Source organism: Trichomycterus rosablanca, chromosome 6, assembly GCF_030014385.1.
Source record: "Trichomycterus rosablanca isolate fTriRos1 chromosome 6, fTriRos1.hap1, whole genome shotgun sequence".
Lineage (NCBI taxonomy): Eukaryota > Metazoa > Chordata > Actinopteri > Siluriformes > Trichomycteridae > Trichomycterus > Trichomycterus rosablanca.
This window is the reverse complement of record NC_085993.1, coordinates 8,767,712-8,791,280: the sequence shown is the minus strand read 5'-3', so window position 1 is coordinate 8,791,280 and position 23,569 is coordinate 8,767,712. Positions and strand designations below refer to the sequence as shown.

General features: G+C 40.2%; 2 protein-coding genes across 2 annotated transcripts; one reads left to right on the top strand and one right to left on the bottom strand.

Moving 5' to 3' along the window:
* Nucleotides 1-5,573: 5,573 nt before the first annotated feature.
* Nucleotides 5,574-11,880, top strand: LOC134316715 (membrane-spanning 4-domains subfamily A member 4A-like). The gene is made up of 7 exons (XM_062997145.1): nt 5,574-5,777; nt 7,916-8,026; nt 8,125-8,181; nt 9,147-9,275; nt 9,386-9,496; nt 10,241-10,321; nt 11,586-11,880. The coding sequence occupies exons 1-7, from the start codon at nt 5,574-5,576 to the stop codon at nt 11,664-11,666; spliced, it is 774 nt and encodes a 257-aa protein (XP_062853215.1). The 3' UTR covers nt 11,667-11,880.
* A 4,992-nt stretch (nt 11,881-16,872) lies between these two features.
* LOC134316714 (membrane-spanning 4-domains subfamily A member 4A-like) lies at nt 16,873-23,059 on the bottom strand. The gene is made up of 5 exons (XM_062997144.1): nt 22,904-23,059; nt 22,681-22,797; nt 22,223-22,279; nt 18,896-19,028; nt 16,873-17,060 (listed from the first exon to the last, which is right to left on the bottom strand). The coding sequence occupies exons 1-5, from the start codon at nt 23,057-23,059 to the stop codon at nt 16,873-16,875; spliced, it is 651 nt and encodes a 216-aa protein (XP_062853214.1).
* Nucleotides 23,060-23,569: the final 510 nt, after the last annotated feature.

The following is a 23,569-nucleotide window of genomic DNA, read 5'->3' as shown; positions in this document are numbered from 1 at the left end:
CTCACTCGCCCTATGTACTTAACAGCAGCCAGTCAGAGGACTCATAGGATCCGGGTTAATTGAGATTTCGGACTCGTGATTCCTGATTCAGTACAAAGATTCGAATCATCAAACCAGGTGATTCAGGAACCGCCCAGTTCTACAGGCTGAACATTAACCCTTCCAATCAAGTGAGACATGTATAAGATTACTGACAGGCAAAAGGTAAAATAGGTTGTACTGAACACATGCAAATTGGTACCTTCCAATCTAACTTTAAACAAGAATTCAAATATTTTAAACTTTATCAAAATTAAATTACCAAAAACAACTGCGGAATAATTATCTATTTAATTAAAGTTAGTCATTTATTTAAGGGGCGACACATGATTCGAATCTATTATTCATTTAAGATGAATCGATATTCACTTTAAACAGCAGAGAGCAATGGCGCTATTCACATCACCTGGTTGACGTCACTACAGGGTTGCCAGGTTCAGAATTTTATGTGAGGATACTTTATTTGTATTATTCCTTCATTTATTTAATATGGGATTTGTTTTAAAATTTCATTTGTTTTTTTACACAATAAGCATTATTTGGCATAGTTTGTACCTACCTCAGAAATAAAAGGGCATTCATTATTTAGATAAATGAAAGATAAGCACAACTACAATATTTTATTTTATTTTAAAGAGAAATAATAAAAGGAAATTTGTCTTTAATTTCATTTTGTTTAAAAAAATCGGGAAAAAATCGTATTGTGAACCCAGCATCGTGAATCGTATTGCATCGTGGGTAGAGTGTATCGTTACATACCTATTCAGAACGCAGACAGTTTGAAAGGGGACATCATGAGTTGTAGTGTTAGAATATTTCCTGCCATAGATTTCACCCTGATCTAATAGCTGCTAAGTGTCATGAAGTCCAAAGGTTGTGAAAAAACACAGCAAACTTCCTGCTTATCAATGGGAACGGTTACAGTAAGAGAAGCAGGAACTGTACAGAGAGAGATTAACGAAGAGGACAAAAATCCAGGTACAGTGTTTACACTTAAATATTTTCATTCCTTTCATTTAAATGCAGTATATCTGAATCTGTTCAGGGAACAGCTTTTATTTTACACTTACCTTATCTTCACTGCTTATCTTCACTGCTAAGTATGATAAAGGATCTGTGAGGTTTTTTTTCTGTGTTTGTTTGTTTTCTGTAAGCGCCCTGGTAATCTTACAGTAAGTGAGACATCATGGACCCTGTGACGTATTAGAAACAGGAATAATGATTGAACTGTGATATGAAGGTGTCAATCTACACATTTATTTTCTCAGTAACGTACTGTACGTGACTTTTAGACAAATGTTTCTGTAAATCACCCGACCAGGCCAGTGGCGTCTGAGGAAAAAAATTTTTTAATCCTTCCTTGAAGTTGCTGAATTCAGACTAAATCTACAACCCCAAATCAGAAAAAGTTGGGACAGCATGGAAAATACAAATAATAAAAAAACACAATTCCCTACATTTACTTTGACTTCTATTTCATTGCAGACAGGATGAACCTGAAGTATTTTATGTTTTATCTGCTCAACTTCACTTCATTTATTAATAAACAGCCATTCCTGCCTTTCAGGCCTGCAACACATTCCTAGAAAAGTTGGGACATTAAAGTATGTACCACTTTGTAATGTTGCCATTCCTTTTCACCACACGAAACTACCACACCCTGGAAAAGATGACGTCTTGAAGGCAGCATATGTTGCTCTAAGATCTCGATCAGTGGTGTAACTAGGAGCTCATGGGCCCCAGTGCAAAAAAAAATTTGGGCCCCCTCAACAAATTTCATATACAGTATATATACAGTATATATATATACAGTGGGGTCAAAAAGTATTTAGTCAGCCACTGATTGTGCAGGTTCTCCTACTTAGAAAGATGAGAGAGGTTTGTAATTTTCATCATAGGTACACTTCAACTATGAGAGACAAAATGAGGAAAAAAAATCCAGGAAATCACATTGTAGGATTTTTAAAGAATTTATTTGTAAATTATGGTGGAAAATAAGTATTTGGTCAATAACAAAAGTTCAACTCAATACTTTGTAACATAACCTTTGTTGGCAATGACAGAGGTAAAATGTTTCCTGTAAGTCTTCACCAGGTTTGCACACACTGTAGCTGGTATTTTGGCCCATTCCTCCATGCAGATCTCCTCTAGAGCAGTGATGTTTTGGGGCTGTTGCTGGGCAACACGGACTTTCAACTCCCTCCACAAATTTTCTATGGGGTTGAGGTCTGGAGACTGGCTAGGCCACTCCAGGACCTTGAAATGCTTTTTACGGAGCCACTCCTTCGTTGCCCGAGCGGTGTGTTTGGGATCATTGTCATGCTGGAAGACCCAGCCACGTTCCATCTTCAATGCTCTCACTGATGGAAGGAGGTTTTGGCTTAAAATCTCACGATACATGGCCCCGTTCATTCTTCCCTTAACACGGATCAGTCGTCCTGTCCCCTTTGCAGAAAAACAGCCCCAAAGCATGATGTTTCCACCCCCATGCTTCACAGTAGGTATGGTGTTCTTGGGTTCTTCTTCTTCCTCCAAACACGACGAGTTGAGTTTTTACCAAAAAGTTCCATTTTGGTTTCATCTGACCACATGATATTCTCCCAATCCTCTTCTGGATCATCCATATGCTCTCTGGCAAACTTCAGACGGGCCTGGACATGTACTGGCTTAAGCAGGGGGACACGCCTGGCACTGCAGGATTTGAGTCCCTCTCGGCGTAGTGTGTTACTGATGGTAGCCTTTGTTACTTTGGTCCCAGCTCTCTGCAGGTCATTCATCAGGTCCCTCCATGTAGTTCTGGCATTTTTGCTCACCGTTCTCATGATCATTTTGACCACGGGATGAGATCTTGACCCCAAGAGATTATCAATGGTCTTGTATGTCTTCCATTTTCTTACAATTGCTCCCACAGTTGATTTATTCACACCAACCTGCTTGCCTATTGTAGATTCACTCTTCCCAGCCTGGTGCAGGTCTACAATTTTCTTCCTGGTGTCCTTCGACAGCTCTTTGGTCTTGGCCATGGTTGAGTTTGGAGTCTGACTGTTTGAGGCTGTGGACAGGTGTCTTTTATACAGATAACGAGGTCAAACAGGTGCCATTAATACAGGTAACGAGTGGAGGACAGAAGAGCTTCTTAAAGAAGAAGTTACAGGTCTGTGAGAGCCAGAAATCTTGCTTGTTTGTTATTGACCAAATACTTATTTTGACACCATAATTTACAAATAAATTCTTTAAAAATTCTACAATGTGATTTCCTGGATTTATTTTTCTCATTTTGTCTCTCATAGTTGAAGTGTACCTATGATGAAAATTACAGACCTCTCTCATCTTTCTAAGTAGGAGAACTTGCACAATCAGTGGCTGACTAAATACTTTTTGACCCCACTGTATATATATATATACTGTACATATACAGTAATCCCTCGCTATATCGCGCTTCGACTTTTGCGGCTTCACTCTATCGCGGATTTTATTAGCAAGCATGTCTAAATATAAATCGCGGATTTTTCGCTGGTCCGCGGATTTCTGCAGACAAGGGGTGTGTTGGAAAAGCTAGTGCGCTCTCTACATAGACGCATTTTACGTTATCCTGTGTGCGCTCCCGATTAGGAGGCTGTTCCAAATATGCCTTAATATCCTCACTTCTTAACATTTCAACGTTATTTTCACTCATCCTGTGCTAAATAAACATGTTCAGAACCCTGTACGTTTTGTCCTGTGTACATTTTCTCCTGTACATCACTGGATCCTCTGAATTACGAGGTTGTTAAAGGGTCGTAATACTAATAATGCTACACGAAAGCTAATGCTACTGCACATTAATTAGACATCACTGAACTACACCAATCAAATTAACGGAACGAGCGGCTCGCTTTTGGTGAGTACAACCAAAGCCGTAACACCTTGCTTTCTACTTTAATGTATCTACCTACTAAAAATATCAACCAAAACTTGTGAATATCACTCCACTGTTGCACCGGTGAATCGCGCTGCTTCGTGCGCTCATTTAAGAGGCTTATAAGAGAAAGAAAAAAAGAAAACATTAAGAGGCTTTCAGTCTAGTGACGTCAATTCAGTGCGCAGTAGCGTTAGCTTACATGTAGCAATATTCATATTTTGACTCTTTAACGACTTCATAATTCAGAGGATCCAGTGATAATAGACAGAAGAATCTCCATAAAACAAAACCTAACAGCTTTGGAACATTTTTTATGACTACAGGATGCGAGAGAGGCAATTTGCGAAATCTCCATTCATATTTCCCATTCAAAATTTCTCTTAGACCCGGGTTACCAAATATGGGCATAACAACATGGCGTGGCCTACAAAATGACGACACGACTTCAGTGGTCTATGGAGTTATTTTCAAACGTAAATAAAATATTACTGATTTTTAACTTGTATAAACTTGTACCGAGTGTTTTTATTTGCAGTTCTGGCTTGTCAGGAAATGTAACCGTAATCGTTACATGAAGGGAAATGTTATATTGACGTTAGCGTGCTGTGCTACCTCAATCCATTGGTTTTAATGACAAGATGCTAAATGCTAAAGCCGATGGAATCGGGTTATAAAAATAACCATATAAACACATGGTTTTTACTTTGCGGATTTTCACCTTTCGCGGAGGGTTCTGGAATGCAACCCCCGCGATCGAGGAGGGATTACTGTATATATATATATATCTGGCGGGGATGCTACGAGTCTTTTGCTGCTTGCGGTGGTGGAGGTGTTGGAATAAAGGCAGACGACAAGGTAGAGTTCACTTTAACTGTTTAGTCAGGACTTCAATAAGCGTTACAACACTTTAGATTGCCTAGCTCCAGCACCCGAACTACCTACGGGGTTCAATGTTGGGGCCATACAGCAAGTCTCATATACAACTGCAGAACGTCCGAACACACGTATAAACTGTGTGCTGAATTCTGATTGGCTGAGCTGAATGTCACTCACATATCGCCGCTGCAATATTGTAATATAATAATAACCTGACGAGTGCAGCCAATGGAGGGGGCAGTGCGGTGGGGGGTTGTCCTGGAGGGCCTCCCACCACCATGGGCCCCAGTGCACCTGCCCCCCCTGCCCCTCCGGTAGTTACACCCCTGATCTCGATGTACTTTTCTGCACTGAAATTTCTCCTGATTCCTTGTATCGTATAATGATATTATTCACTGTAGAGGAAGAAATATGCAAATTCCTTCCAATCTTTTATTGAGGTACATTGTTTTTACACATTTCATTCATCTGTTGAAAAACTGGAGAACCTCTGGCCATCTTTGCTTATCAAAGATTTAGCCTTTCATGGATGCTGCTTTTGTACCAAACCATGATTACAATCACCTGTTTGGAATCACATTAATATTTATGTTTTTTGCCTCATTACTAGCCCTAAAAGTAAAGTAAGGAACACTGCATTTTTATTTTATAAGCATTTTCCATACTGTCCCAACTTTTTCTGATTTGAGGTTGTAGTTCTCTTCATCTACTCGTTTCTATTATTTTGCTATGTACTGATACTATTTTTCTTTGAAGGATGTCCACCATGTTTGTGTCAAACAATAACTTAAGCGATGGCTTCACCATCCTGACTCAAGTGATTCCAGCACAAGGAGCTCCGGCGCTAAACGCAGCTCAGATCCAAACTCACATTTCTAATGGACAGCAAACAGGAGTGGTGGAAGATGCTGGAACTTCAGCAAGGGAGATATTCATAAAACGGCATCCGAAAGCACTGGGCGTAAGATATTTTATATATTGACATCTATATTCTTTATAGAAGGTCTTTTATAGCTATGTAAAAATGATTTACATTGATACTGTTTAATGCCAAATACATGAAGATGCTCCCATTAGGCATCGCCACATTGGATCATTCATCTTCATATTTGATTTGGCACAAATTTCACACTGAATGCCCTTCTTACAACACAACCGTCCTATTTATCCAGGCTTGGGACCAGCACTAGGGGTGCACTGTCCCTTCAGTGACTAGGCCAACATAATGTCACACACCTTTCATATCTGTGAGCCCATCCTGGGACTCAAACTCCCGTTAACAGTCTTTACTAGTTTTTTCTTTCTTTATTCACTTATTAGGACACACCAGTCAGCAGATTTGATAATAATTCTAATTCATATAATTACAAATACAATAATTCAATTTTCTTCCAAGTTCTTTTAAACTTACTAACACTCTACACCCATGGGCTCCTCTAAGCAGTTGAAAAATAAACCTGATACCCTGAACGCAAAGAAGAACTATAAAAAGTATGTGTGGGGCAAGAACATAATATAGTTTCTATCATAATACATCAGCACAAACACAAGCTTTACAGTATTTGTGACCTAATCACCACACAAAGCCATAATATCAATTCTGCATTGCAAAAATATTTATTTACCTCCAACTCCTTCTGCAAAACAGACAACCCATGCTGGCGGCGTAGCCCAATCCACTCCTTCACCCAGATTCTATTATTTTTTCTCTTTGCTTTTTTGCTTCATATCAGCGCACAAACAACTTAGATCTCTCACTTCTTGCTGACGTTCTTGTTCAGTATAATGGCATCATTATACCATACCATTGTCACTTCTTGCCTGTGTTTTTGTGACAGACCGTAGTTTGGGAGACCAGACAGACTCGTCTGTGATTCCTCCTGATGATAGATGGTGTGTGTGACCCCCCTATCACTGATCAATCCTGTAGTGTGAAAACCACAACAACTTAAAAGACTCTTGATTACAAGAGATCAAGTTGTGTAGAATAAACTGTACAGCAATCTGAACAATTTGAAAGTCGTGTAGTGTGAACTTAACTGAACATAACTGTCCACATATAGCCAGCAATATATATTTACATGTACATTTTCGGCATTTAGCAGACGCTCTTATCCAGAGCGACTTACAGAAGTGCTTCCATAGTAAACATTCCCTTACTCTAATATAGGTAAACAACAGTCCAACAACACAAATCTGCTAAAACCCTGTTAGAACCAAAGTTAGTGGGGGTTTTTTTCTTTAAGAAATAAATAAGAGTGTTAGTAAGTAAGTTCGTTCCACGACTTGGGTGTAAGTACAGAGAAGAGCCTTGATGCTCGTCTTCCTAGAGTCCTGGGTGGAGGATCAAGTCGGGCAAGACTAGTGGCTCGGAGGTTGCGTGATACAGAGCGGGGTTTGATTAGACCTTGAAGGTAACTTGGTGCTGGTCCATTTTTGCCTTTATAGGCGAGCATCAGTGTTTTAAACTGAATGCGTGCAGCTACAGGAAGCCAGTGAAGAGAATGCAGCAGTGGGGTGATGTGGCAGTGTTTAGGTTGGTTAAAAACCAGGCAAGCAGCTGCATTTTGAATGAGCTGCAAGGGTTTAGTAGTGGACATCGGAGCACCTGCCAGGAGGGAGTTGCAGTAGTCCAACCATGAGTGACTCCACAAGAATCTGAGTGGCTTCCATGGAGAGAAATGGCCGAATCTTCTTCGTCTCACTAACAGGGTTTGTGTTCCTAATAAAGAGGCTGATGAGTTTTAACAGGATTTAAAAATCTCAACAACACTGCTGTATTTGCTACACTCATATCAGAGCAACACACACTACCGTGTTATTACTATGTTATGTCAGTGCAGTGCTGAGAATGATCCACAACCCAAATAATGTCTAGTCAGTGGGATGTGATAAAGGAGAGGGTACAAAGTCTACAGAACAACAGATGGACTACAGTTCATAATTATATAAACACAAAGTTCATCTGTATGGTAGGTGTAGCTCATAAAATAGACAATAAATGTGAAGTGATGAGTGTATGATACAGACAGTAAACAAACCTGGTATGGAGGGTTATAATAATAAAATGACATTATTTTGTGACGTTGTTTTTCACAGGCTGTGCAGATTACAGTCGGTGTGATGACACTTCTGTTTGGCATAGTCCTCACGGTAAACCGCAGCACCTTGTCCGTTTACAGCATGGTCGTCTACTGGGGGTCGATAATAGTAAGCTCTGTCCAGCTCTGTCCAGCCTTAAAAAATATTATAAACAAATTATCTGTGTATAATTAAATCTGCAATTTGTATCTTCATTTAATATTCAGTTCATCAGTGCCGGGTCTCTGTCTGTTGCTTCGGTGAACAAGTTTAATCCCTGTATGGTGAGTAATTTTGTGTTTATTATTTTTTATATGCAGTAAGAAGGATACAGTATAACCCTGCTGGTCATTACATTCCAAAATCATGGGCGTTATTGTTAATTTGGCGAAACCTATAATGTTTCTTTGTTTATTAGGATTTTAACGTCATGTTTTACACTTTGGTTACATTCATGACAGGAACGGTAGTTACTCATTACACAAGATTCATCAGTTCACAAGGTTATATCAAACACAGTCATGGACAGTGTCTCCAATTCACCTCACTTGCATGTTTTTAGACTGTGGGAGGAAACCGGAGCACCCGGAGGAAACCCACGCGGACATGGGAAGAACATGAAAACTCCACACAGAAAGGACCCGGACCGCCCCACCTGGGGATCGAACCCAGGACCTTCTTGCTGTGATCCATCCAGGAGTATCTCTTTCCTGGGTAAATGAAGTATGTCTGGGCGCCCACATGAATTTTTTGAAATTAAAAAATTAATACAATCAGCTGACCTTTTTCAATGGCTTTTTATCTATTGTTTAGAGGCTTGTGTGCCCATTGTATATGCTTTCCCAGGGGTGTAACTACCAGGGGTGCACCCACCCCCCCCCCCCACCCCCATTGGCTGCACTCACCAGGTTGTTATTATTATATTAAAATATGTGAGTGACATTCAGCTCAGCCAATCAGAATGCAGCACCCGGTTTATATATATATATATATATATATGAAATTTGTTAAGGGGGCCCACGAGCTTGTAGTTACACCACTGTGTTTTCCACAGTGGATAAAGGTTGATATGAACAGTTGACTGGTATGCAGCCTGGGACACAGAGGGGTGTGTTGTGACACGTTCCCCTCTGCTGGTCCATACCATACACCAAAACGTTCACCATTATTAAAGTCACTAAGGTCACTCAGGTCTCCACGCTGCCGATATCTGCTGCATTCAACACGTCGACTTTTGATCTGCTCTCAGGTGAAAGCTTCACTGGGAACAAACCTCATCAGCGCTGTAACTGCAGGAATCACCATCGTTCTGTTTTCTCTGGATCTGATTCATGGCCCTAATATTTACTGCTTTTCTGACAGCTGTGAACTGTTAAAGGTTTGTGCATCTCTTACCGTAGATGCAAAATTGATCATTTGTTAATTTTTTTTTAATCCTGTGCCCATGTGCTCATGTCCAATACCAGCTTTCTTTGTGTCTTTATACAGAGTGTGATTAATGGGATCACTGGCGTGCTGCTGGTTTTCTCTCTGCTTGTCTTCATCATCTCCATCTGCATGGCATTATTCAGCTATGATGCCAACCACACTGAACCAACGGTATTCAACCTACACATGCAGACATGTGATTAATCTTTCTTAATGTATAATTCATCCCTAAAAGGGGGTGTAAAGTGTATTTTGGACTTCAAATGTGGCATGGAAAATGACTTGGTCCTCCTGTATATGAAGGTGTACGGATGAAATGTGTGAAATGTGTTTCTTTCTTCATTAAGATTCACAAAGGGTTTAGGTAGCAAGAACTGACCCCAGAACCATGTACACTATATGGCCAAAACTATTTGGACCCCTGACCACGAGCTTGTTGGACATCCCATTTCAAAAACAAATGTTATTTAAATAGAGTGACCTCTATGTACTCTATTCAGCTATAACAGCCACTCTTCTGATGGGACCTCTTGTGGGAATTTGTGCTTATTGAGTCTAAAAGAGCATTTGTGGCTGTGGACTTACAGTATGCTAGTCAAGAAAGCCTGACCTGATGTTCCAGTTCATTCAGTGAGGCTGAGGTCAGGGCTCTGAGCAGGTCACTGGAGTTTATTCGTTTATTCGGAGTTTATTAGAGCTTGCTTTGTGCACAGGGGTACAGCCATGCTGGAACAGATGGAAGAAAGAGCTGAAGAGTAAATTCAATAATTAGAAGTGGTGTCCCAGTACTTTTTTATAAAATGTATCATGTTTATAGATATTAAATCATTTATGTAACAAAGATTCAGTAACAATGATAATCAGATAGCAGGCAAACACCAAAATTGAAAAAATCTGTTTTTTTCTGTGTTTTAGGTGCATGTAAGCCACCAATTTCCCAACAGTGGGATGTGTTGCTCCCACATCATTCCCTTCCACAGCCCCAGCAATCAAGAGGTGAGCAAACTGGACACAGCTTACATTTGCTACTCCTAATTTTACCTATCTTTTATTTATTAATTGATTGATTTTTTTGTTTGGAGTTTCACAAAGGGTTTAGGGTCACATGACCAATCATACTTTTAGTCACATCTAGGAACAATTTAGATCAATCAATCCACCATGAGCATGTTTCTTTTATGTGAAACTCTATACAGGCAGTGACAGGGAGCGAGAACTGACCCAGAACCATATACACTATATAGCCAAAAGTATTTGGACCCCGGACCACGAGTTTGGAGACACAGAAACACATGGAGACATGTAGTTCTTTAGATTTTCATGGCATCTTTCATGAAGATCTAGGTTATTTCTTGTTTTAAGCAACCTCTTTAAACAACTCCTGGGTAGATTCACCACTGTTTTCCAGTCCATTTGGCGATCTGAGATCTGGCTGTGTAAAAACAGCAGCTAATTCGGCTTACCAATTAAATTTGTCAAACAGAGAGACTAAGCTGTCAAAGGGCATTTGCTGTTTTACAAGGGTGATATAGGTGTTGGATGAGCTTGTTCCTTAAAAAAAAAAGATTCAGGTTCACCTTTGTGAAATATCATTCATTTATTAATTTATGTTTTATCACTGAGGCGGCACAGTGGCTCGGTGGGTAGCACTGTAGTTCCTGGGTTCACGTGGGTTTTCTCTGGGAGCTCCAGTTTCCTCCCACAGTCCAAAAACATGCAGTCAGGTTAATTGGAGACACTGAATTGCCCTATAGGTGAATGGGTGTGTGTATGTGAGTGTGTGTGTGTGTGTGTATCTGTGTCTACCCTGCGATAGACTGGTGCCCCTTTCAGGGTGTTACTGTGTGCCTTGCGCCCATTGAAAAGCTGGGATACTCTCCAGCACCAACGTAAGCCCCCCACCCCACCCCACCCCACCCACATCCTGGTCAGAGTTGCAGTGGCTCCGATTGATTGAGTGAAAGGCAGGAAACTCCCCAGTGGCTCCAGTTGGATTGACTGTATGTTTTTGGACTTGTGGGGGAAAACCCGAGCACGTGTAATAAACCCACATGGACACATGGAGAACATGCAAACTCCACACAGAAAGGAGCCTGGTGGCCTGACCAGGGAATCAAACCCAGGCTCTTCTTGCTGTGAGGTGACAGCACTATTCAGAGAGTAGGAAAGGGTGCAATTACTTTTTCACACCAATGTACGTACTGAAATACAGAATAATAAATTATTTTGAGTTCATTCATGCTTATTTTTTGTTTTCCAGGGTGTGTATGTGATTCAGAATGCATACATGAACACCATGCAGGATACAGTGAGCACACCTCCTCAATACAGCGAGACTTAAGCTCAGTTACAGACACAATCAGCAGACATTGTATATCCTACATAGTACACCATGTGCTCAACTAAACATTTCTGATCTTTAAATGTATTCTTTTATATGTAGTAAATAAGTTTGAAATTGAAAGTTTTTATACACCTGTAAGAAGATTTTTGTAAATGTTAAAAGTTCTGTAATCATGTTCTGTTGTATCATGTATCTTTACTTTATTAAATTTTGGACACCTTTGGTCAAATACAGTATGTACTGTCACGGTTCCAGCCTCTGTTACCCCTTTTCCACCGACGCAGTTCCGGTTCCTGTTCTGGTTCGCGAACTTGATTTTGAACCGGTTCCACGTGTTTCCACCGGAAAAAAAGAGGTTCCAGACAGCGAACTAGCGGGCCAATCTGGCACCACCGAATACTTGGTTTTTCAGCGCGAATCGTGACATCATCGGTGGGCGTGTCACAGTGTAGAGGTTTGGGTGCTTTGCTAAACCACTGTGCTGGTGTCTCGTATGGAGCTTAATGCTGCATTTTTATCTTTTAAAGTTCACCTGATAAAATTTTGAGCCAGTTTGCTGCTGATATTTTCAAAGCGCCTTTAAAAAGATGAACTGTGTGATATGACGTGGTAAAAGTGACCCGGACAGAACGAAAAACGCTTAACGTGAAAAATAAAGCGTAACGTGGCTTGTTGTACTAAAACAACGACCGATGAATTTGTGCAGCACAGAGCACTTATAACCAGTAATAACGGAGAGAAATTGAGTGTTTCTGTGTCGTACTTTTAGTACATTCAGCCACGTTACGCTTTATTTTTTACGTGAAGCTTTTTCGACTCTACCAGGAAGATTTAGAACCCTGAGCTGCATAAACACCACACATGAAGTAAATCCAGCTAAACACAGATATACGTGTTGTATTTTAGAGTGGATTTGATAGTTATTTCACACAGATGTTTGTTCGTGTCGTGGCGCTGAGCAAATCGGTTATTTGTGCCGAGAGTCGCGGTGAAAGCAAAGTGCAAAACACTTCTCACGTCAATGAACTAAAACAACAACTGCGACAAACACGTCTACATTTTCTATCACCAATAGCTGAGTGATGCTTTTTGCATAAAAACGAACATCTGTAACAACAGCACAAATGCTCGCAGGTAATCTACACACTCCGCCATGATATTACTACTCTTAACTTTCGTTAAGCAACGCCCACCGTTGATGACACAGGCTTGGTTCTCAAACACTGGTGGCAACACGCGTCGGTTCTCTACAGAACACCAAGGTTCTAAGAAACCTGAACAGAACCGGTTCAAGAACCATGGTTCTTTTGGTGGAAAAGCGCTATGAGTCCTCCAGGAGTGTGCTTAAGTGCCACCCCTCTCTCCGGGAGCACTCTCAGTCCTGAGCCAACACCCCTTTATGATTGGTTTCATCTGAGGGCAGTTAAGAAGGGAGCTGGGATTCAGTCGGATGGCCTATTTTGCCTTGTACTCTGTCATGGTGGTTTGGATTTGCCTTTGTTTTTGGATTTGATTCTGCCTGTTTAGCCTGTTTGTTAGCCTTAGCCTAAGCCTTGTTATAGTTTTGGGGTTTAGGTTTAGTTAGGTTCATGGTTTTCATGTGTTTAGATTAGCGTTAGCATTGTTAACTTAGCATTAAGCATTTAGTCATGTGTTAGAGTCTTGTCTTGTTTAAACTTGTGTTGTGTACTTCTGTCCTGTCTTTTGTTATTAAACTTTGAAAACATCTCTGCATGTGTGTCCGCCCTCTTGTCTTGTCATAGCCTAGATAGTTACATGTACTGGTGTCTATTGGCTCCTGCACAGATGAATGATTGGCTGTGTGTCTGTAATGGGGAGCGACAATGATCGCAGCAGGGTTCCTAGCTACTGCTGTGATTATAGCCTCTGCCATCCAGTCGAGATGGCAGTACGTGACTCTTTGCATGTGATACTGCGTTCTGTGAGACCCTGCCCCTGGCAGGTAAAAAAAACCAACCAGCTGCATACATGTTTAAGGGGACGTGTGACATCACTGCTCTCTTCAGTTAGGGGTGAGGGTGGTGGCAGCAACAAAAGAGACAAAGGCATCAACTGGACACGACTGGACTGGGTGAAAAATAGAAAAATGAATCAACAGAAGATCACATTTGACTATTGGGGTCCAAACCTTTGTATAAGACTGTATAACTGACTGTACTGAATGTATTAAAGATTTTATAAAATGACCTTGAAATTAATTATATACACTATACAGACAAAATGATTGGGACACCCCTTTTCATTATTGTATTTATTTTTTTCAGTTACAATAATTGCTAACAGGTGTAATAAATCAATTATATAAGAAAAATTATATGCCTCCAACTTGGCAGCAACAGTTTAGGGAAGTATCTTTTCTATTCCAGCATGACTGTGCCCCTGTGTACAAAGCAAGATCTATAAAGACATGAAGATAATTTTAGTTTAAAGAAACTCCAATGTCCTACACTGAACAGCTTTAGAATGAACACTGTAATTAATAATTAAGTCTTGTTATTTGGTTGATCGAGCAACCAAAATGGCACATGGCTGATCATTTTGTTTATTAAATACAGTATATTACATTTTTTAAAGATAGAAAGACAGACTGACAGACAAAGAGACAGACACATGGGCTAGGCTCTGCTAGGCAGGTCATTAGGAAGGAATGTTGTCTCATTGTACATTGGAGGATATTTCCACGTTTCACTGTTAATGGTGGTATTGTGGACTGCACTGGTTCCCTGTAACAGATGTAACAGTAGGTAAATACCAGGTATATGAGAAATAAACATAGTTATAGTAAAAATAGCTTAGTACAGAGTTTTAAAGATGTTTTGGACTGTTAATGCTAAAAACATGGTCCAATGTATTTAATTAGGATTGGATAGATAGATAGATTGTTTGGTAGCTCTCAGTGAGACCAGCAGCACTAATAAAATAAAGATAAGATAAAAATATTAAAATTAATTTTAACGTTGTGTTTTACACACTTTGGTTACATTCATGACAGAAACGGTAGTTACTGGTTCCACAAGATTCATCAGTTCAATTCACGTTTAATATCAAACAGTCATGGACAATTTTGTGTCTCCAGTTCACCTTACTTGCACGTCTTTGGACTGTATAAGGAAACCCATGCTGACACAGGGAGAACATGCAAACTCCACACAGAAAGGACCCAGACAGCTCCACCTGGGAATCAAACCCGGGACCTTCTTGCTGTGAGGCAACAGTGCTACCCACGGTGCTGCTCTGTCCAATTTTCCAAGTTCCAGAAAATGGAAATAAAACAATAACTTTACAGCTGTACCCAAAAGATCACAGACATAGAACCTGAACCAGTGAAGTGGTCTTGCTTATAGATAATTAGGGATGTCCCGATCACGTTTTTTTGTTCCCGATCCCGATCATTAATTTTGATCCTGATCCGATACCGAGTCTCAAACCAATACTTGTATTTTCTAGATATTGTCTAGATAAGAACTAGATAATACTGTTCACACAGTGCACACTTCAAGTACATTACAGTTATTCAAATTAATCCAATGTACATGTTTAACAACTGAATAGCGCTGCAGTGCTGTAGGAAAAAAAATGCCTGCATCCAAGCTATTGCTTAATGTTCTTTTATTTTTACAAAATAAAAGTAAACAAACTTAGTGCAGCATTGTAGTAGTAAAACTAGAACACTCAAAATGAGTGAGATAATTACAGTTTCACTTTCAACTTTACATTCAAAGAACATACTTCTGTTTAATGCAGTGATACACTAAAAATGAACAGAAATCTCCACTCAAAAGTGGTGTAGCAGCTTAACTTGAATATAAAAAAAAACAAATAAGTTACTTAACAGCATTACAGTACCAACCTGAATACCAAAATAAAATGGAAAGTCACTCTTGTTATGAAGGAAAGCCAGTTCTTAAAGTGCTTGTATTGTGACAATGGTTTGATGGAAGTTTCCACGCAAAGTGAGTGTGTTTTGACCCTTTGGGGCTTCCATAGTGCATGGAACAGCGTGCTTGGCTCTAGCTGTCCACTAGAATATAATATATAATATAATAATATTAATATAAAAATAATAATATAACTGTTATAATAATATAATATTAACTTGTTGCTAACTTGAGCTGGTTTCTGCTACCAGATTTTTGGCTGGTTTGAACGTATTCTGGTGTTGTGACCGACCAGCATTTGTTGTACCACAGAGGTTTTTCATGGTTGAGCTTTTTCTCAGCCACTGTTTAACATTTGTTCTGTTTGATTGCTGTATTTGTTGGTTACTGTTCAGCATTTGTTGTGTTTTATACAGAAAACATGACCAGATAAAACCAGCCATAAAAACAGATCCATGTTTAGACCTAATGCTGCTCAGTGCTTATTGTTTTCAATATTAAAGGTAAAAAGGTGTCTCATACCTGTGGGTTACCATACACCGTGGAGGGCATAGTTAAAACTTGTACCTGTGAAATAAAAATACATTAAATTTATTTTCAAACTAGTAAAACTATTTATTTTTAAAACTGCCGGGTGCTTGGGTGGCGCAGTGGAAAATTACAATAACCCACTAACACTGGGTTGCAGGGTTTAAATCCCCAGGGATGCGATCACCCGGTCAGGTGTCTACATACAGAAATTATTGGCTGCATCAGGCGGGGTGACCAAAGCCCGACAATGGATTTGCGTCCTTTACGGAGTGTGTTAGAGCATTGTGCCCATTGATTCCAGGGAAACCAGACTCACCATGGCCCTGACCAGAATAAAGCGATTGTAAAACATTAAAATTAAATGAAGTATACTCAAAACTGCTCAAAAACTGTAGGTTTTTGATATATCATAAACTATCATGTTCTGAACTACAGAAATACTGAAATGCATAAAATTCTGTCTAACAAGTCAATTAATTTTCATCAACTGATTTACCCTCGTCAGAGTCATGGCAAGTCCAGTTCCACTGGAAACACTGAGCCCAAGGCAGGAATACCCTGGACAGGTCCCAATCCATCGCAGGTCTTATCAGGATTATCCCTCCGCTCAGACATAGCCAATCATGCTCCTTTAGACATCCCTCAGGCTGTTAGCACCTGCTGAGATTCAAGCCCAGATCTAAGCACTGGTGGGCAAGCTAATAGACCGCTGCACCACCCAAGCGCCTCGAGTTATAAGAGTGTTATATTAAAGTATTTTAACACACTCTCAGTCAAAGATATACAGATGGTGCTGAGATTCTCACCTCTGGTTCGATACAGCAGGTGGCTTTGCAGGCGAACGCTGAGATACAGATGGAGATGATGAACTGAACAAATGATAAAACCGCCAGCACTCCATCAGTCCCAACCAGCACCATCTGATAAATGGTGTAGCAGTAAAAAAAAAAAGAAAGAAAAACTAATTAGAATCAAAGATTGAGTTTCTGAAAGCTTTAACTCAAAAGCTCGCACATCTCCAGAAGCAAATGGTGAGCTTATTTTTGACTCATCATCAAGAAAGATTTATAAGTTTATATTAAATCAATATATTGAGAAGAAGTACAGCATGTCAGCTTTTCATGCCCTCATGGGTTTGCTGGACAAAATGGTCCAGACCGGAGATGTCTGTGCCCATCCTCAAAGCTGTCCAGTGGGCTTGAAGTAAAGACTGGTCCAGCAATTAAAAGGTGCACTTGTCAATGCACTCTCAGTGCTGGTCCCAAACCCAGATAAAAATGGGAGAGTTGTGTCAGAAAGGGCATTCGTCATAAAAAGTCATTAACTTATTAACTTATTACTAAGGTCCAACCTAATTCATGACTGTTAAAATTATGTCACAGACCGTGAAGTGAGCCGTTTTCTGTGTAATATGTAATTTGCTGTGAAATTCTAAATGGCTCAGGACTCTGTACTTGGCGCACTTCTTTTCTCTATTTACACCCGCTCTCTGGGTGAGGTCATAGACTCCCATGGTTTTTCCTACCACTCATATGCAGATAATATTCAGCTCATTCTGTCATTTCCTCCTTCAGACACACAAGTCTCAGCTCGCATCTCAGCATGTCTGCGAGATATCTCACAATGGATGACAACTCATCATCTAAAACTCAATCCCAGCAAGACAGAGCTGTTGCTCATTCCTGGAGATCAACCTCCAACCCAGGACCTAGTCATCTCTCTTGATGACTCCCAGTTCAGACCATCTGGTAAGGTAAGAAGCCTTGGTGTCATCCTGGATAACCAGCTTACTTACTTCTCTCCTCACATAGCCAACATGACAAGATTGTGCCGGTTCCTCCTCTACAACATCAGGAATATTTGACCATTTCTCTCCGCATTCAGTTTAAAACTCTGATGCTCGCCTACAAAGCCAAAAATGGACCAGCCCCAAGCTACCTTCATGGTCTAATCAAACCTCGCTCTGTACCATGCAACCTCCGAGCCACTAGTCTTGCTCGACTTGATCCTCCACCCAGGACTAAAGGAAGACAAGCATCAAGGCTCTTCTCTGTACTGGCACCCAAATGGTGGAATGAACTTCCTCTGTCTGTCCGAACATCTGAGTCTCTTGCAATCTTTAAAGAAGATTAAAGACCTACCTTTTTACTAAGCACTTAAGCTGACTTGTACTTACTTACTAACACACTTTTCCATTTCTTAAAAAAAAAAAAAAAAAAAAAAAACACTTACAGGTTTTAGCAGATTTGTGTTCTTGGACTGTTGTCTACTTAAACTTGAGAAATGAAATGTTTACTATGGAAGCACTTCTGTAAGTCGCTCTGGATAAGAGCGTCTGCCAAATCCCGAAAATGTAAATGTAAGATTTGTGTTTAATGATTTAACATTTTTTATTCGTGTAGCATTTAAGTACCTCACATTTACTAGTTAATTTGCAGTATGAGGTGTCCTAGCAATCCTACGGCAATTCAGTTAGCAATCGCTTAGTCAAAATGTCCAAGATGTCAAAGGGTAAATGAGTTTGGAAACTCCCGACCAATTCTGTGGACGCAGAGAGGGCGTGTCAAAACACGGATGAGAATTTTTGTATTTGAGTCGGAACCTCGCATCATGGCTGGATGTTCTAGGTTTACATTCAACTATTAAGGTAGGCTGTGCTTTGTATTGTAGCTTCCATTTATTCTATAACACAATTTATGAAATGTGGCACTTTTCTTTAAAAATCTGTGAAATCTGTGATTTTTAAAAAACAAGTCCTAAATGAAGCACATTTCCTGTCCTACTCATAACTCAAACAATTATAGCTTACCACATCTTCGCTGCTGCAGCACTCATTCAGTAGTTGAACGAGACAGTCAGTAGAGAGAATAATGATGGTCGGTGTTGCTACTATAGCGCTGACCACATTCATACCCAGCGAACCTTTCACCTACAGGAGACAGAAAACACAGCAAGCTGCTAAGCACTGGTACCACATTAAAAACCCTGTTTGTTGTTTATTAATTAAAGTTGTTTCTGCAGTCAACAGACTGGTGATTTTTTAATAATTTTCATCATACAGATCATAGAATGATAATAGAAGTTCTCTCTTTCAGTTAAGCTGAAATAATAAGGCCACTCAGGTGGTGCAGCAGTAAAAACACATGCTGGAACCAGAGCTGGGATCTCGAATACATCGTATCGAATTTCAGCTCTGCCTCTAAGCTGAGGGGCGGCTTGAACAACGATTGGCCTGTTGTTCAGATATGGGTGGGTTTAAGCCGGATAGGGTCTCTCTCTTATAACTAATGCAATTACGACCTCTGCTGGCTAATTGATGGTGCCTACACAGAGATGAGAAGTGTGCTGATCAGGGTGTGTTTCTCCATACACAGTGCTGATCTGCACTGCACTCATCAAAAGTGTAGGTGATAAGATGCATACGGCATGCTGCCCACGTGTCAGAGGGGGTGAGGGTTAGCGTCGTTCTCCTCAATCAAAGCATTGATTGGCATTTGGCGGAGAGGAAGCATGACACAATTTGACACACTAAAAAGGGGAGAAAAAGGGAAGAAAATGCATACATTATATATATACAGTGTATCACAAAAGTGAGTACACCCCTCACATTTCTGCAAATATTTTATTATATGTTTTCATGGGACAACACTATAGACATGAAACTTGGATATAACTTAGAGTAGTCAGTGTACAACTTGTATAGCAGTGTAGATTTACTGTCTTCTGAAAATAACTCAACACACAGCCATTAATGTCTAAATAGCTGCAACATAAGTGAGTACACCCCACAGTGAACATGTCCAAATTGTGCCCAAAGTGTCAATATTTTGTGTGACCACCATTATTATCCAGCACTGCCTTAACCCTCCTGGGCATGGAATTCACCAGAGCTGCACAGGTTGCTACTGGAATCCTCTTCCACTCCTCCATGATGACATCACGGAGCTGGTGGATGTTAGACACCTTGAACTCCTCCACCTTCCACTTGAGGATGCGCCACAGGTGCTCAATTGGGTTTAGTCCATCACCTTTACCTTCAGCTTCCTCAGCAAGGCAGTTGTCATCTTGGAGGTTGTGTTTGGGGTCGTTATCCTGTTGGAAAACTGCCATGAGGCCCAGTTTTCGAAGGGAGGGGATCATGCTCTGTTTCAGAATGTCACAGTACATGTTGGAATTCATGTTTCCCTCAATGAACTGCAGCTCCCCAGTGCCTGCAGCACTCATGCAGCCCAAGACCATGATGCTACCACCACCATGCTTGACTGTAGGCAAGATACAGTTGTCTTGGTACTTCTCACCAGGGCGCCGCCACACATGCTGGACACCATCTGAGCCAAACAAGTTTATCTTGGTCCACAGGGCATTCCAGTAATCCATGTTCTTGGACTGCTTGTCTTCAGCAAACTGTTTGCGGGCTTTCTTGTGCGTCAGCTTCCTTCTGGGATGACGACCATGCAGACCGAGTTGATGCAGTGAGCGGCGTATGGTCTGAGCACTGACAGGCTGACCTCCCACGTCTTCAACCTCTGCAGCAATGCTGGCAGCACTCATGTGTCTATTTTTTAAAGCCAACCTCTGGATATGACGCCGAACACGTGGACTCAACTTCTTTGGTTGACCCTGGCGAAGCCTGTTCCGAGTGGAACCTGTCCTGGAAAACCGCTGTATGACCTTGGCCACCATGCTGTAGCTCAGTTTCAGGGTTTTAGCAATCTTCTTATAGCCCAGGCCATCTTTGTGGAGAGCAACAATTCTATTTCTCACATCCTCAGAGAGTTCTTTGCCATGAGGTGCCATGTTGAATATCCAGTGGCCAGTATGAGAGAATTGTACCCAAAACACCAAATTTAACAGCCCTGCTCCCCATTTACACCTGGGACCTTGACACATGACACCAGGGAGGGACAACGACACATTTGGGCACAATTTGGACATGTTTACTGTGGGGTGTACTCACTTATGTTGCCAGCTATTTAGACATTAATGGCTGTGTGTTGAGTTATTTTCAGAAGACAGTAAATCTACACTGCTATACAAGCTGTACACTGACTACTCTAAGTTATATCCAAGTTTCATGTCTATAGTGTTGTCCCATGAAAAGATATAATGAAATATTTGCAGAAATGTGAGGGGTGTACTCACTTTTGTGATACACTGTATATATATATATATATATATATATATATATATATATACTGTATATATGAAGCATAGATTGAATGCTAAGTCATGTTTAATGTCACACATTCAGTCATTCTATGATGACATGTTTTTTGTTACACACCCCCTCTGCCTCCACCCCCTCTCTGCTGATTCGTTCATTGTGTCATGATTATCTTGTGTATATGTAACCTTTGTGTTCAGTCTTGTCTAGTTGGTTGTTGTGGTTGTGTTGTTCTTTGCTAATCTGTAATCTGTGGTTGCTCCTGGCCTGGCTCTAGTCTGTATTTTATGTGCTTCGCTTAGCTAAGCTATTAGCATTGGGCTTAGCGTGTTTGGTTTTGTTCTTGTCTGTTATACTAGTTTAGATTAGGAACCTGTTCTGTGTTTAGCCCTACCCAGGAAAAATGTTCTGTTAATGTTCATGTTAAAACTTTGAATTGTTTGACAGTTTAATGTGAACCATGAAATGTTTCACAGTTCTACTATGAAAACATTTATTTTAAAAGTTCATATTAAGACTGTAAACCTTGTTTACTGTTTTACTGTGACGTTTAAACTGTAAACTTGAACAGTTTTACTATGAACTTCACAGTTTACTTTGTAAAGTTAACCTGTGAACTTGATTTTCATGGTTTTACAGTACACTTTAAGAATTTAACTGTGAACATAGGTTAGCGTAGCATTAGCAAAGGGTTAACCATTAGCATAAATATGTCTTCCTGTAGTATTGGTATACTTTTTCTGTGTCTGCTCTGTTCCTTGAGTTGATCTGTTCTTTGTATTAATAAATACTGAAGTTAAACGTCACTAATTGTGTCCTCTTACCTTCCCTAAACAGGTGTTAAAGCTAAATTCGAAACTCAGCCACAGTGATGGACCTTTTTCAGCTAAAAAAAACATTCATTTTGGCAAAGAAAAACATGTGACTGGACCAAAAAAACTGAAATAATGTTTACATACCACACAAGAATGAAGTTTGGATTCTGCTGCAACAGACAGAGATCCAGCAATGATGTACTGTGAGAAAGGAAAGGAAACAGAAACAGTGTTAAAAATATGTGACATGCAGAAATAATCTGTTTCTGTCTTTCACACTTCTGTTTAGTACTGTACTGAATGTATTTGTATTTACGATGGATGGAGAAGATCTATCCTTCAATCCTGCTGTACTGCATGCTTTAATAATCTCCAAGGCCAGGAACATAATTACACATCCAAATGCTTTTATATTACATGCTGTTGCATTCCAAAGTGTGTCAGGATGCAATTCAAATGCATTGTAAATGTTACATTGTAAATGTTGCACCAGACTGACAAGAATAAGTGAAAACACTATTAGGAATGAATTGTGGCTCAGAAAAAAACTTATTCTAGAGTTCATTAAATATCCCATACTGTGAAAAGTGATCAGTACTTACAATCAGTGACGCCCAGTAAACTATCCCACTGATTACAGGAACGGAGACATATTTGTTCCCGACAGCCATTACGATCCCAAACAGAAATGTCACTATCCCAATCATTATTTGGACAACCTGCAATAGAGACAAAAAATATACATCATTTCATATGACATAAACATGAAGGGAATGTATATGAATTCTCTGTTGCATGCATTAGATTTTAAATACCACAATTTACCCCCAATGCTTTTGGCTGGCCTTTCAGAAACTTGAGTATTGGTGAAACGTGTTTATTTCCCACGTTACTGCTGCCAGCAGGTGCTACTGGAGGTGAGTTTACATAGGTTACAACCACAAAGCCGCTGTTCGTGTTGGCTACGGTACTGGTGGACATCTTTCAGCTGTGGTTAATCCTGTTAGACCTAGAAATCAGCACAAACAAAGAGCGGAAAGAGAAAAAAGTGCAATTAATGGCCAAAAATATGTAGACATCACATCTCTACCTTTTAATTATAAAGTTCTGATGTTTCAGCCACACCCATTGCTAACAAGCATATGAAATCTATTGAACATCTTTAAATTAAAACAGTGAGTGTAAAACAGATGCTCAAGTCCAGCATCAGCATCACTCCGAAACAGTGAATACTGTTATGGAAGGGTTCAAGTGGTTGCAATGAATACAGTTATAAAATAACTGATGTGTTGGAGAAGGACCACACCTGAAGAGTACCAAAGGGCCAGAGTCCATCACAGTTTCATCATAGCCCAGGTTTAACACACCTGCTCAACCTGTTAATCACTATGAGTCTTTACACCAAAACCACAGTAACTTACACTAGATGGTCAAAAGTATTTGGACACCTGACCATAAGCTTGTTGGACATCCTGTTTCATAAACAAATGC

Coding starts and splice junctions, on each gene's coding strand:
- LOC134316715 (XM_062997145.1), top strand. CDS start 5,574: ATGTCCACCATGTTTGTGTCAAACAATAACTTAAGCGATGGCTTCACC. Junction 9,276..9,385: donor ACAGCTGTGAACTGTTAAAG/GTTTGTGCATCT, acceptor GTCTTTATACAG/AGTGTGATTAATGGGATCAC. Junction 10,322..11,585: donor ACAGCCCCAGCAATCAAGAG/GTGAGCAAACTG, acceptor TTTGTTTTCCAG/GGTGTGTATGTGATTCAGAA.
- LOC134316714 (XM_062997144.1), bottom strand. CDS start 23,059: ATGTCCACCAGTACCGTAGCCAACACGAACAGCGGCTTTGTGGTTGTA. Junction 19,029..22,222: donor CCAAACTTCATTCTTGTGTG/GTATGTAAACAT, acceptor TGTCTCCTGTAG/GTGAAAGGTTCGCTGGGTAT. Junction 17,061..18,895: donor AGATGTGGTAAGCTATAATT/GTTTGAGTTATG, acceptor GATTCTAATTAG/TTTTTCTTTCTTTTTTTTTT.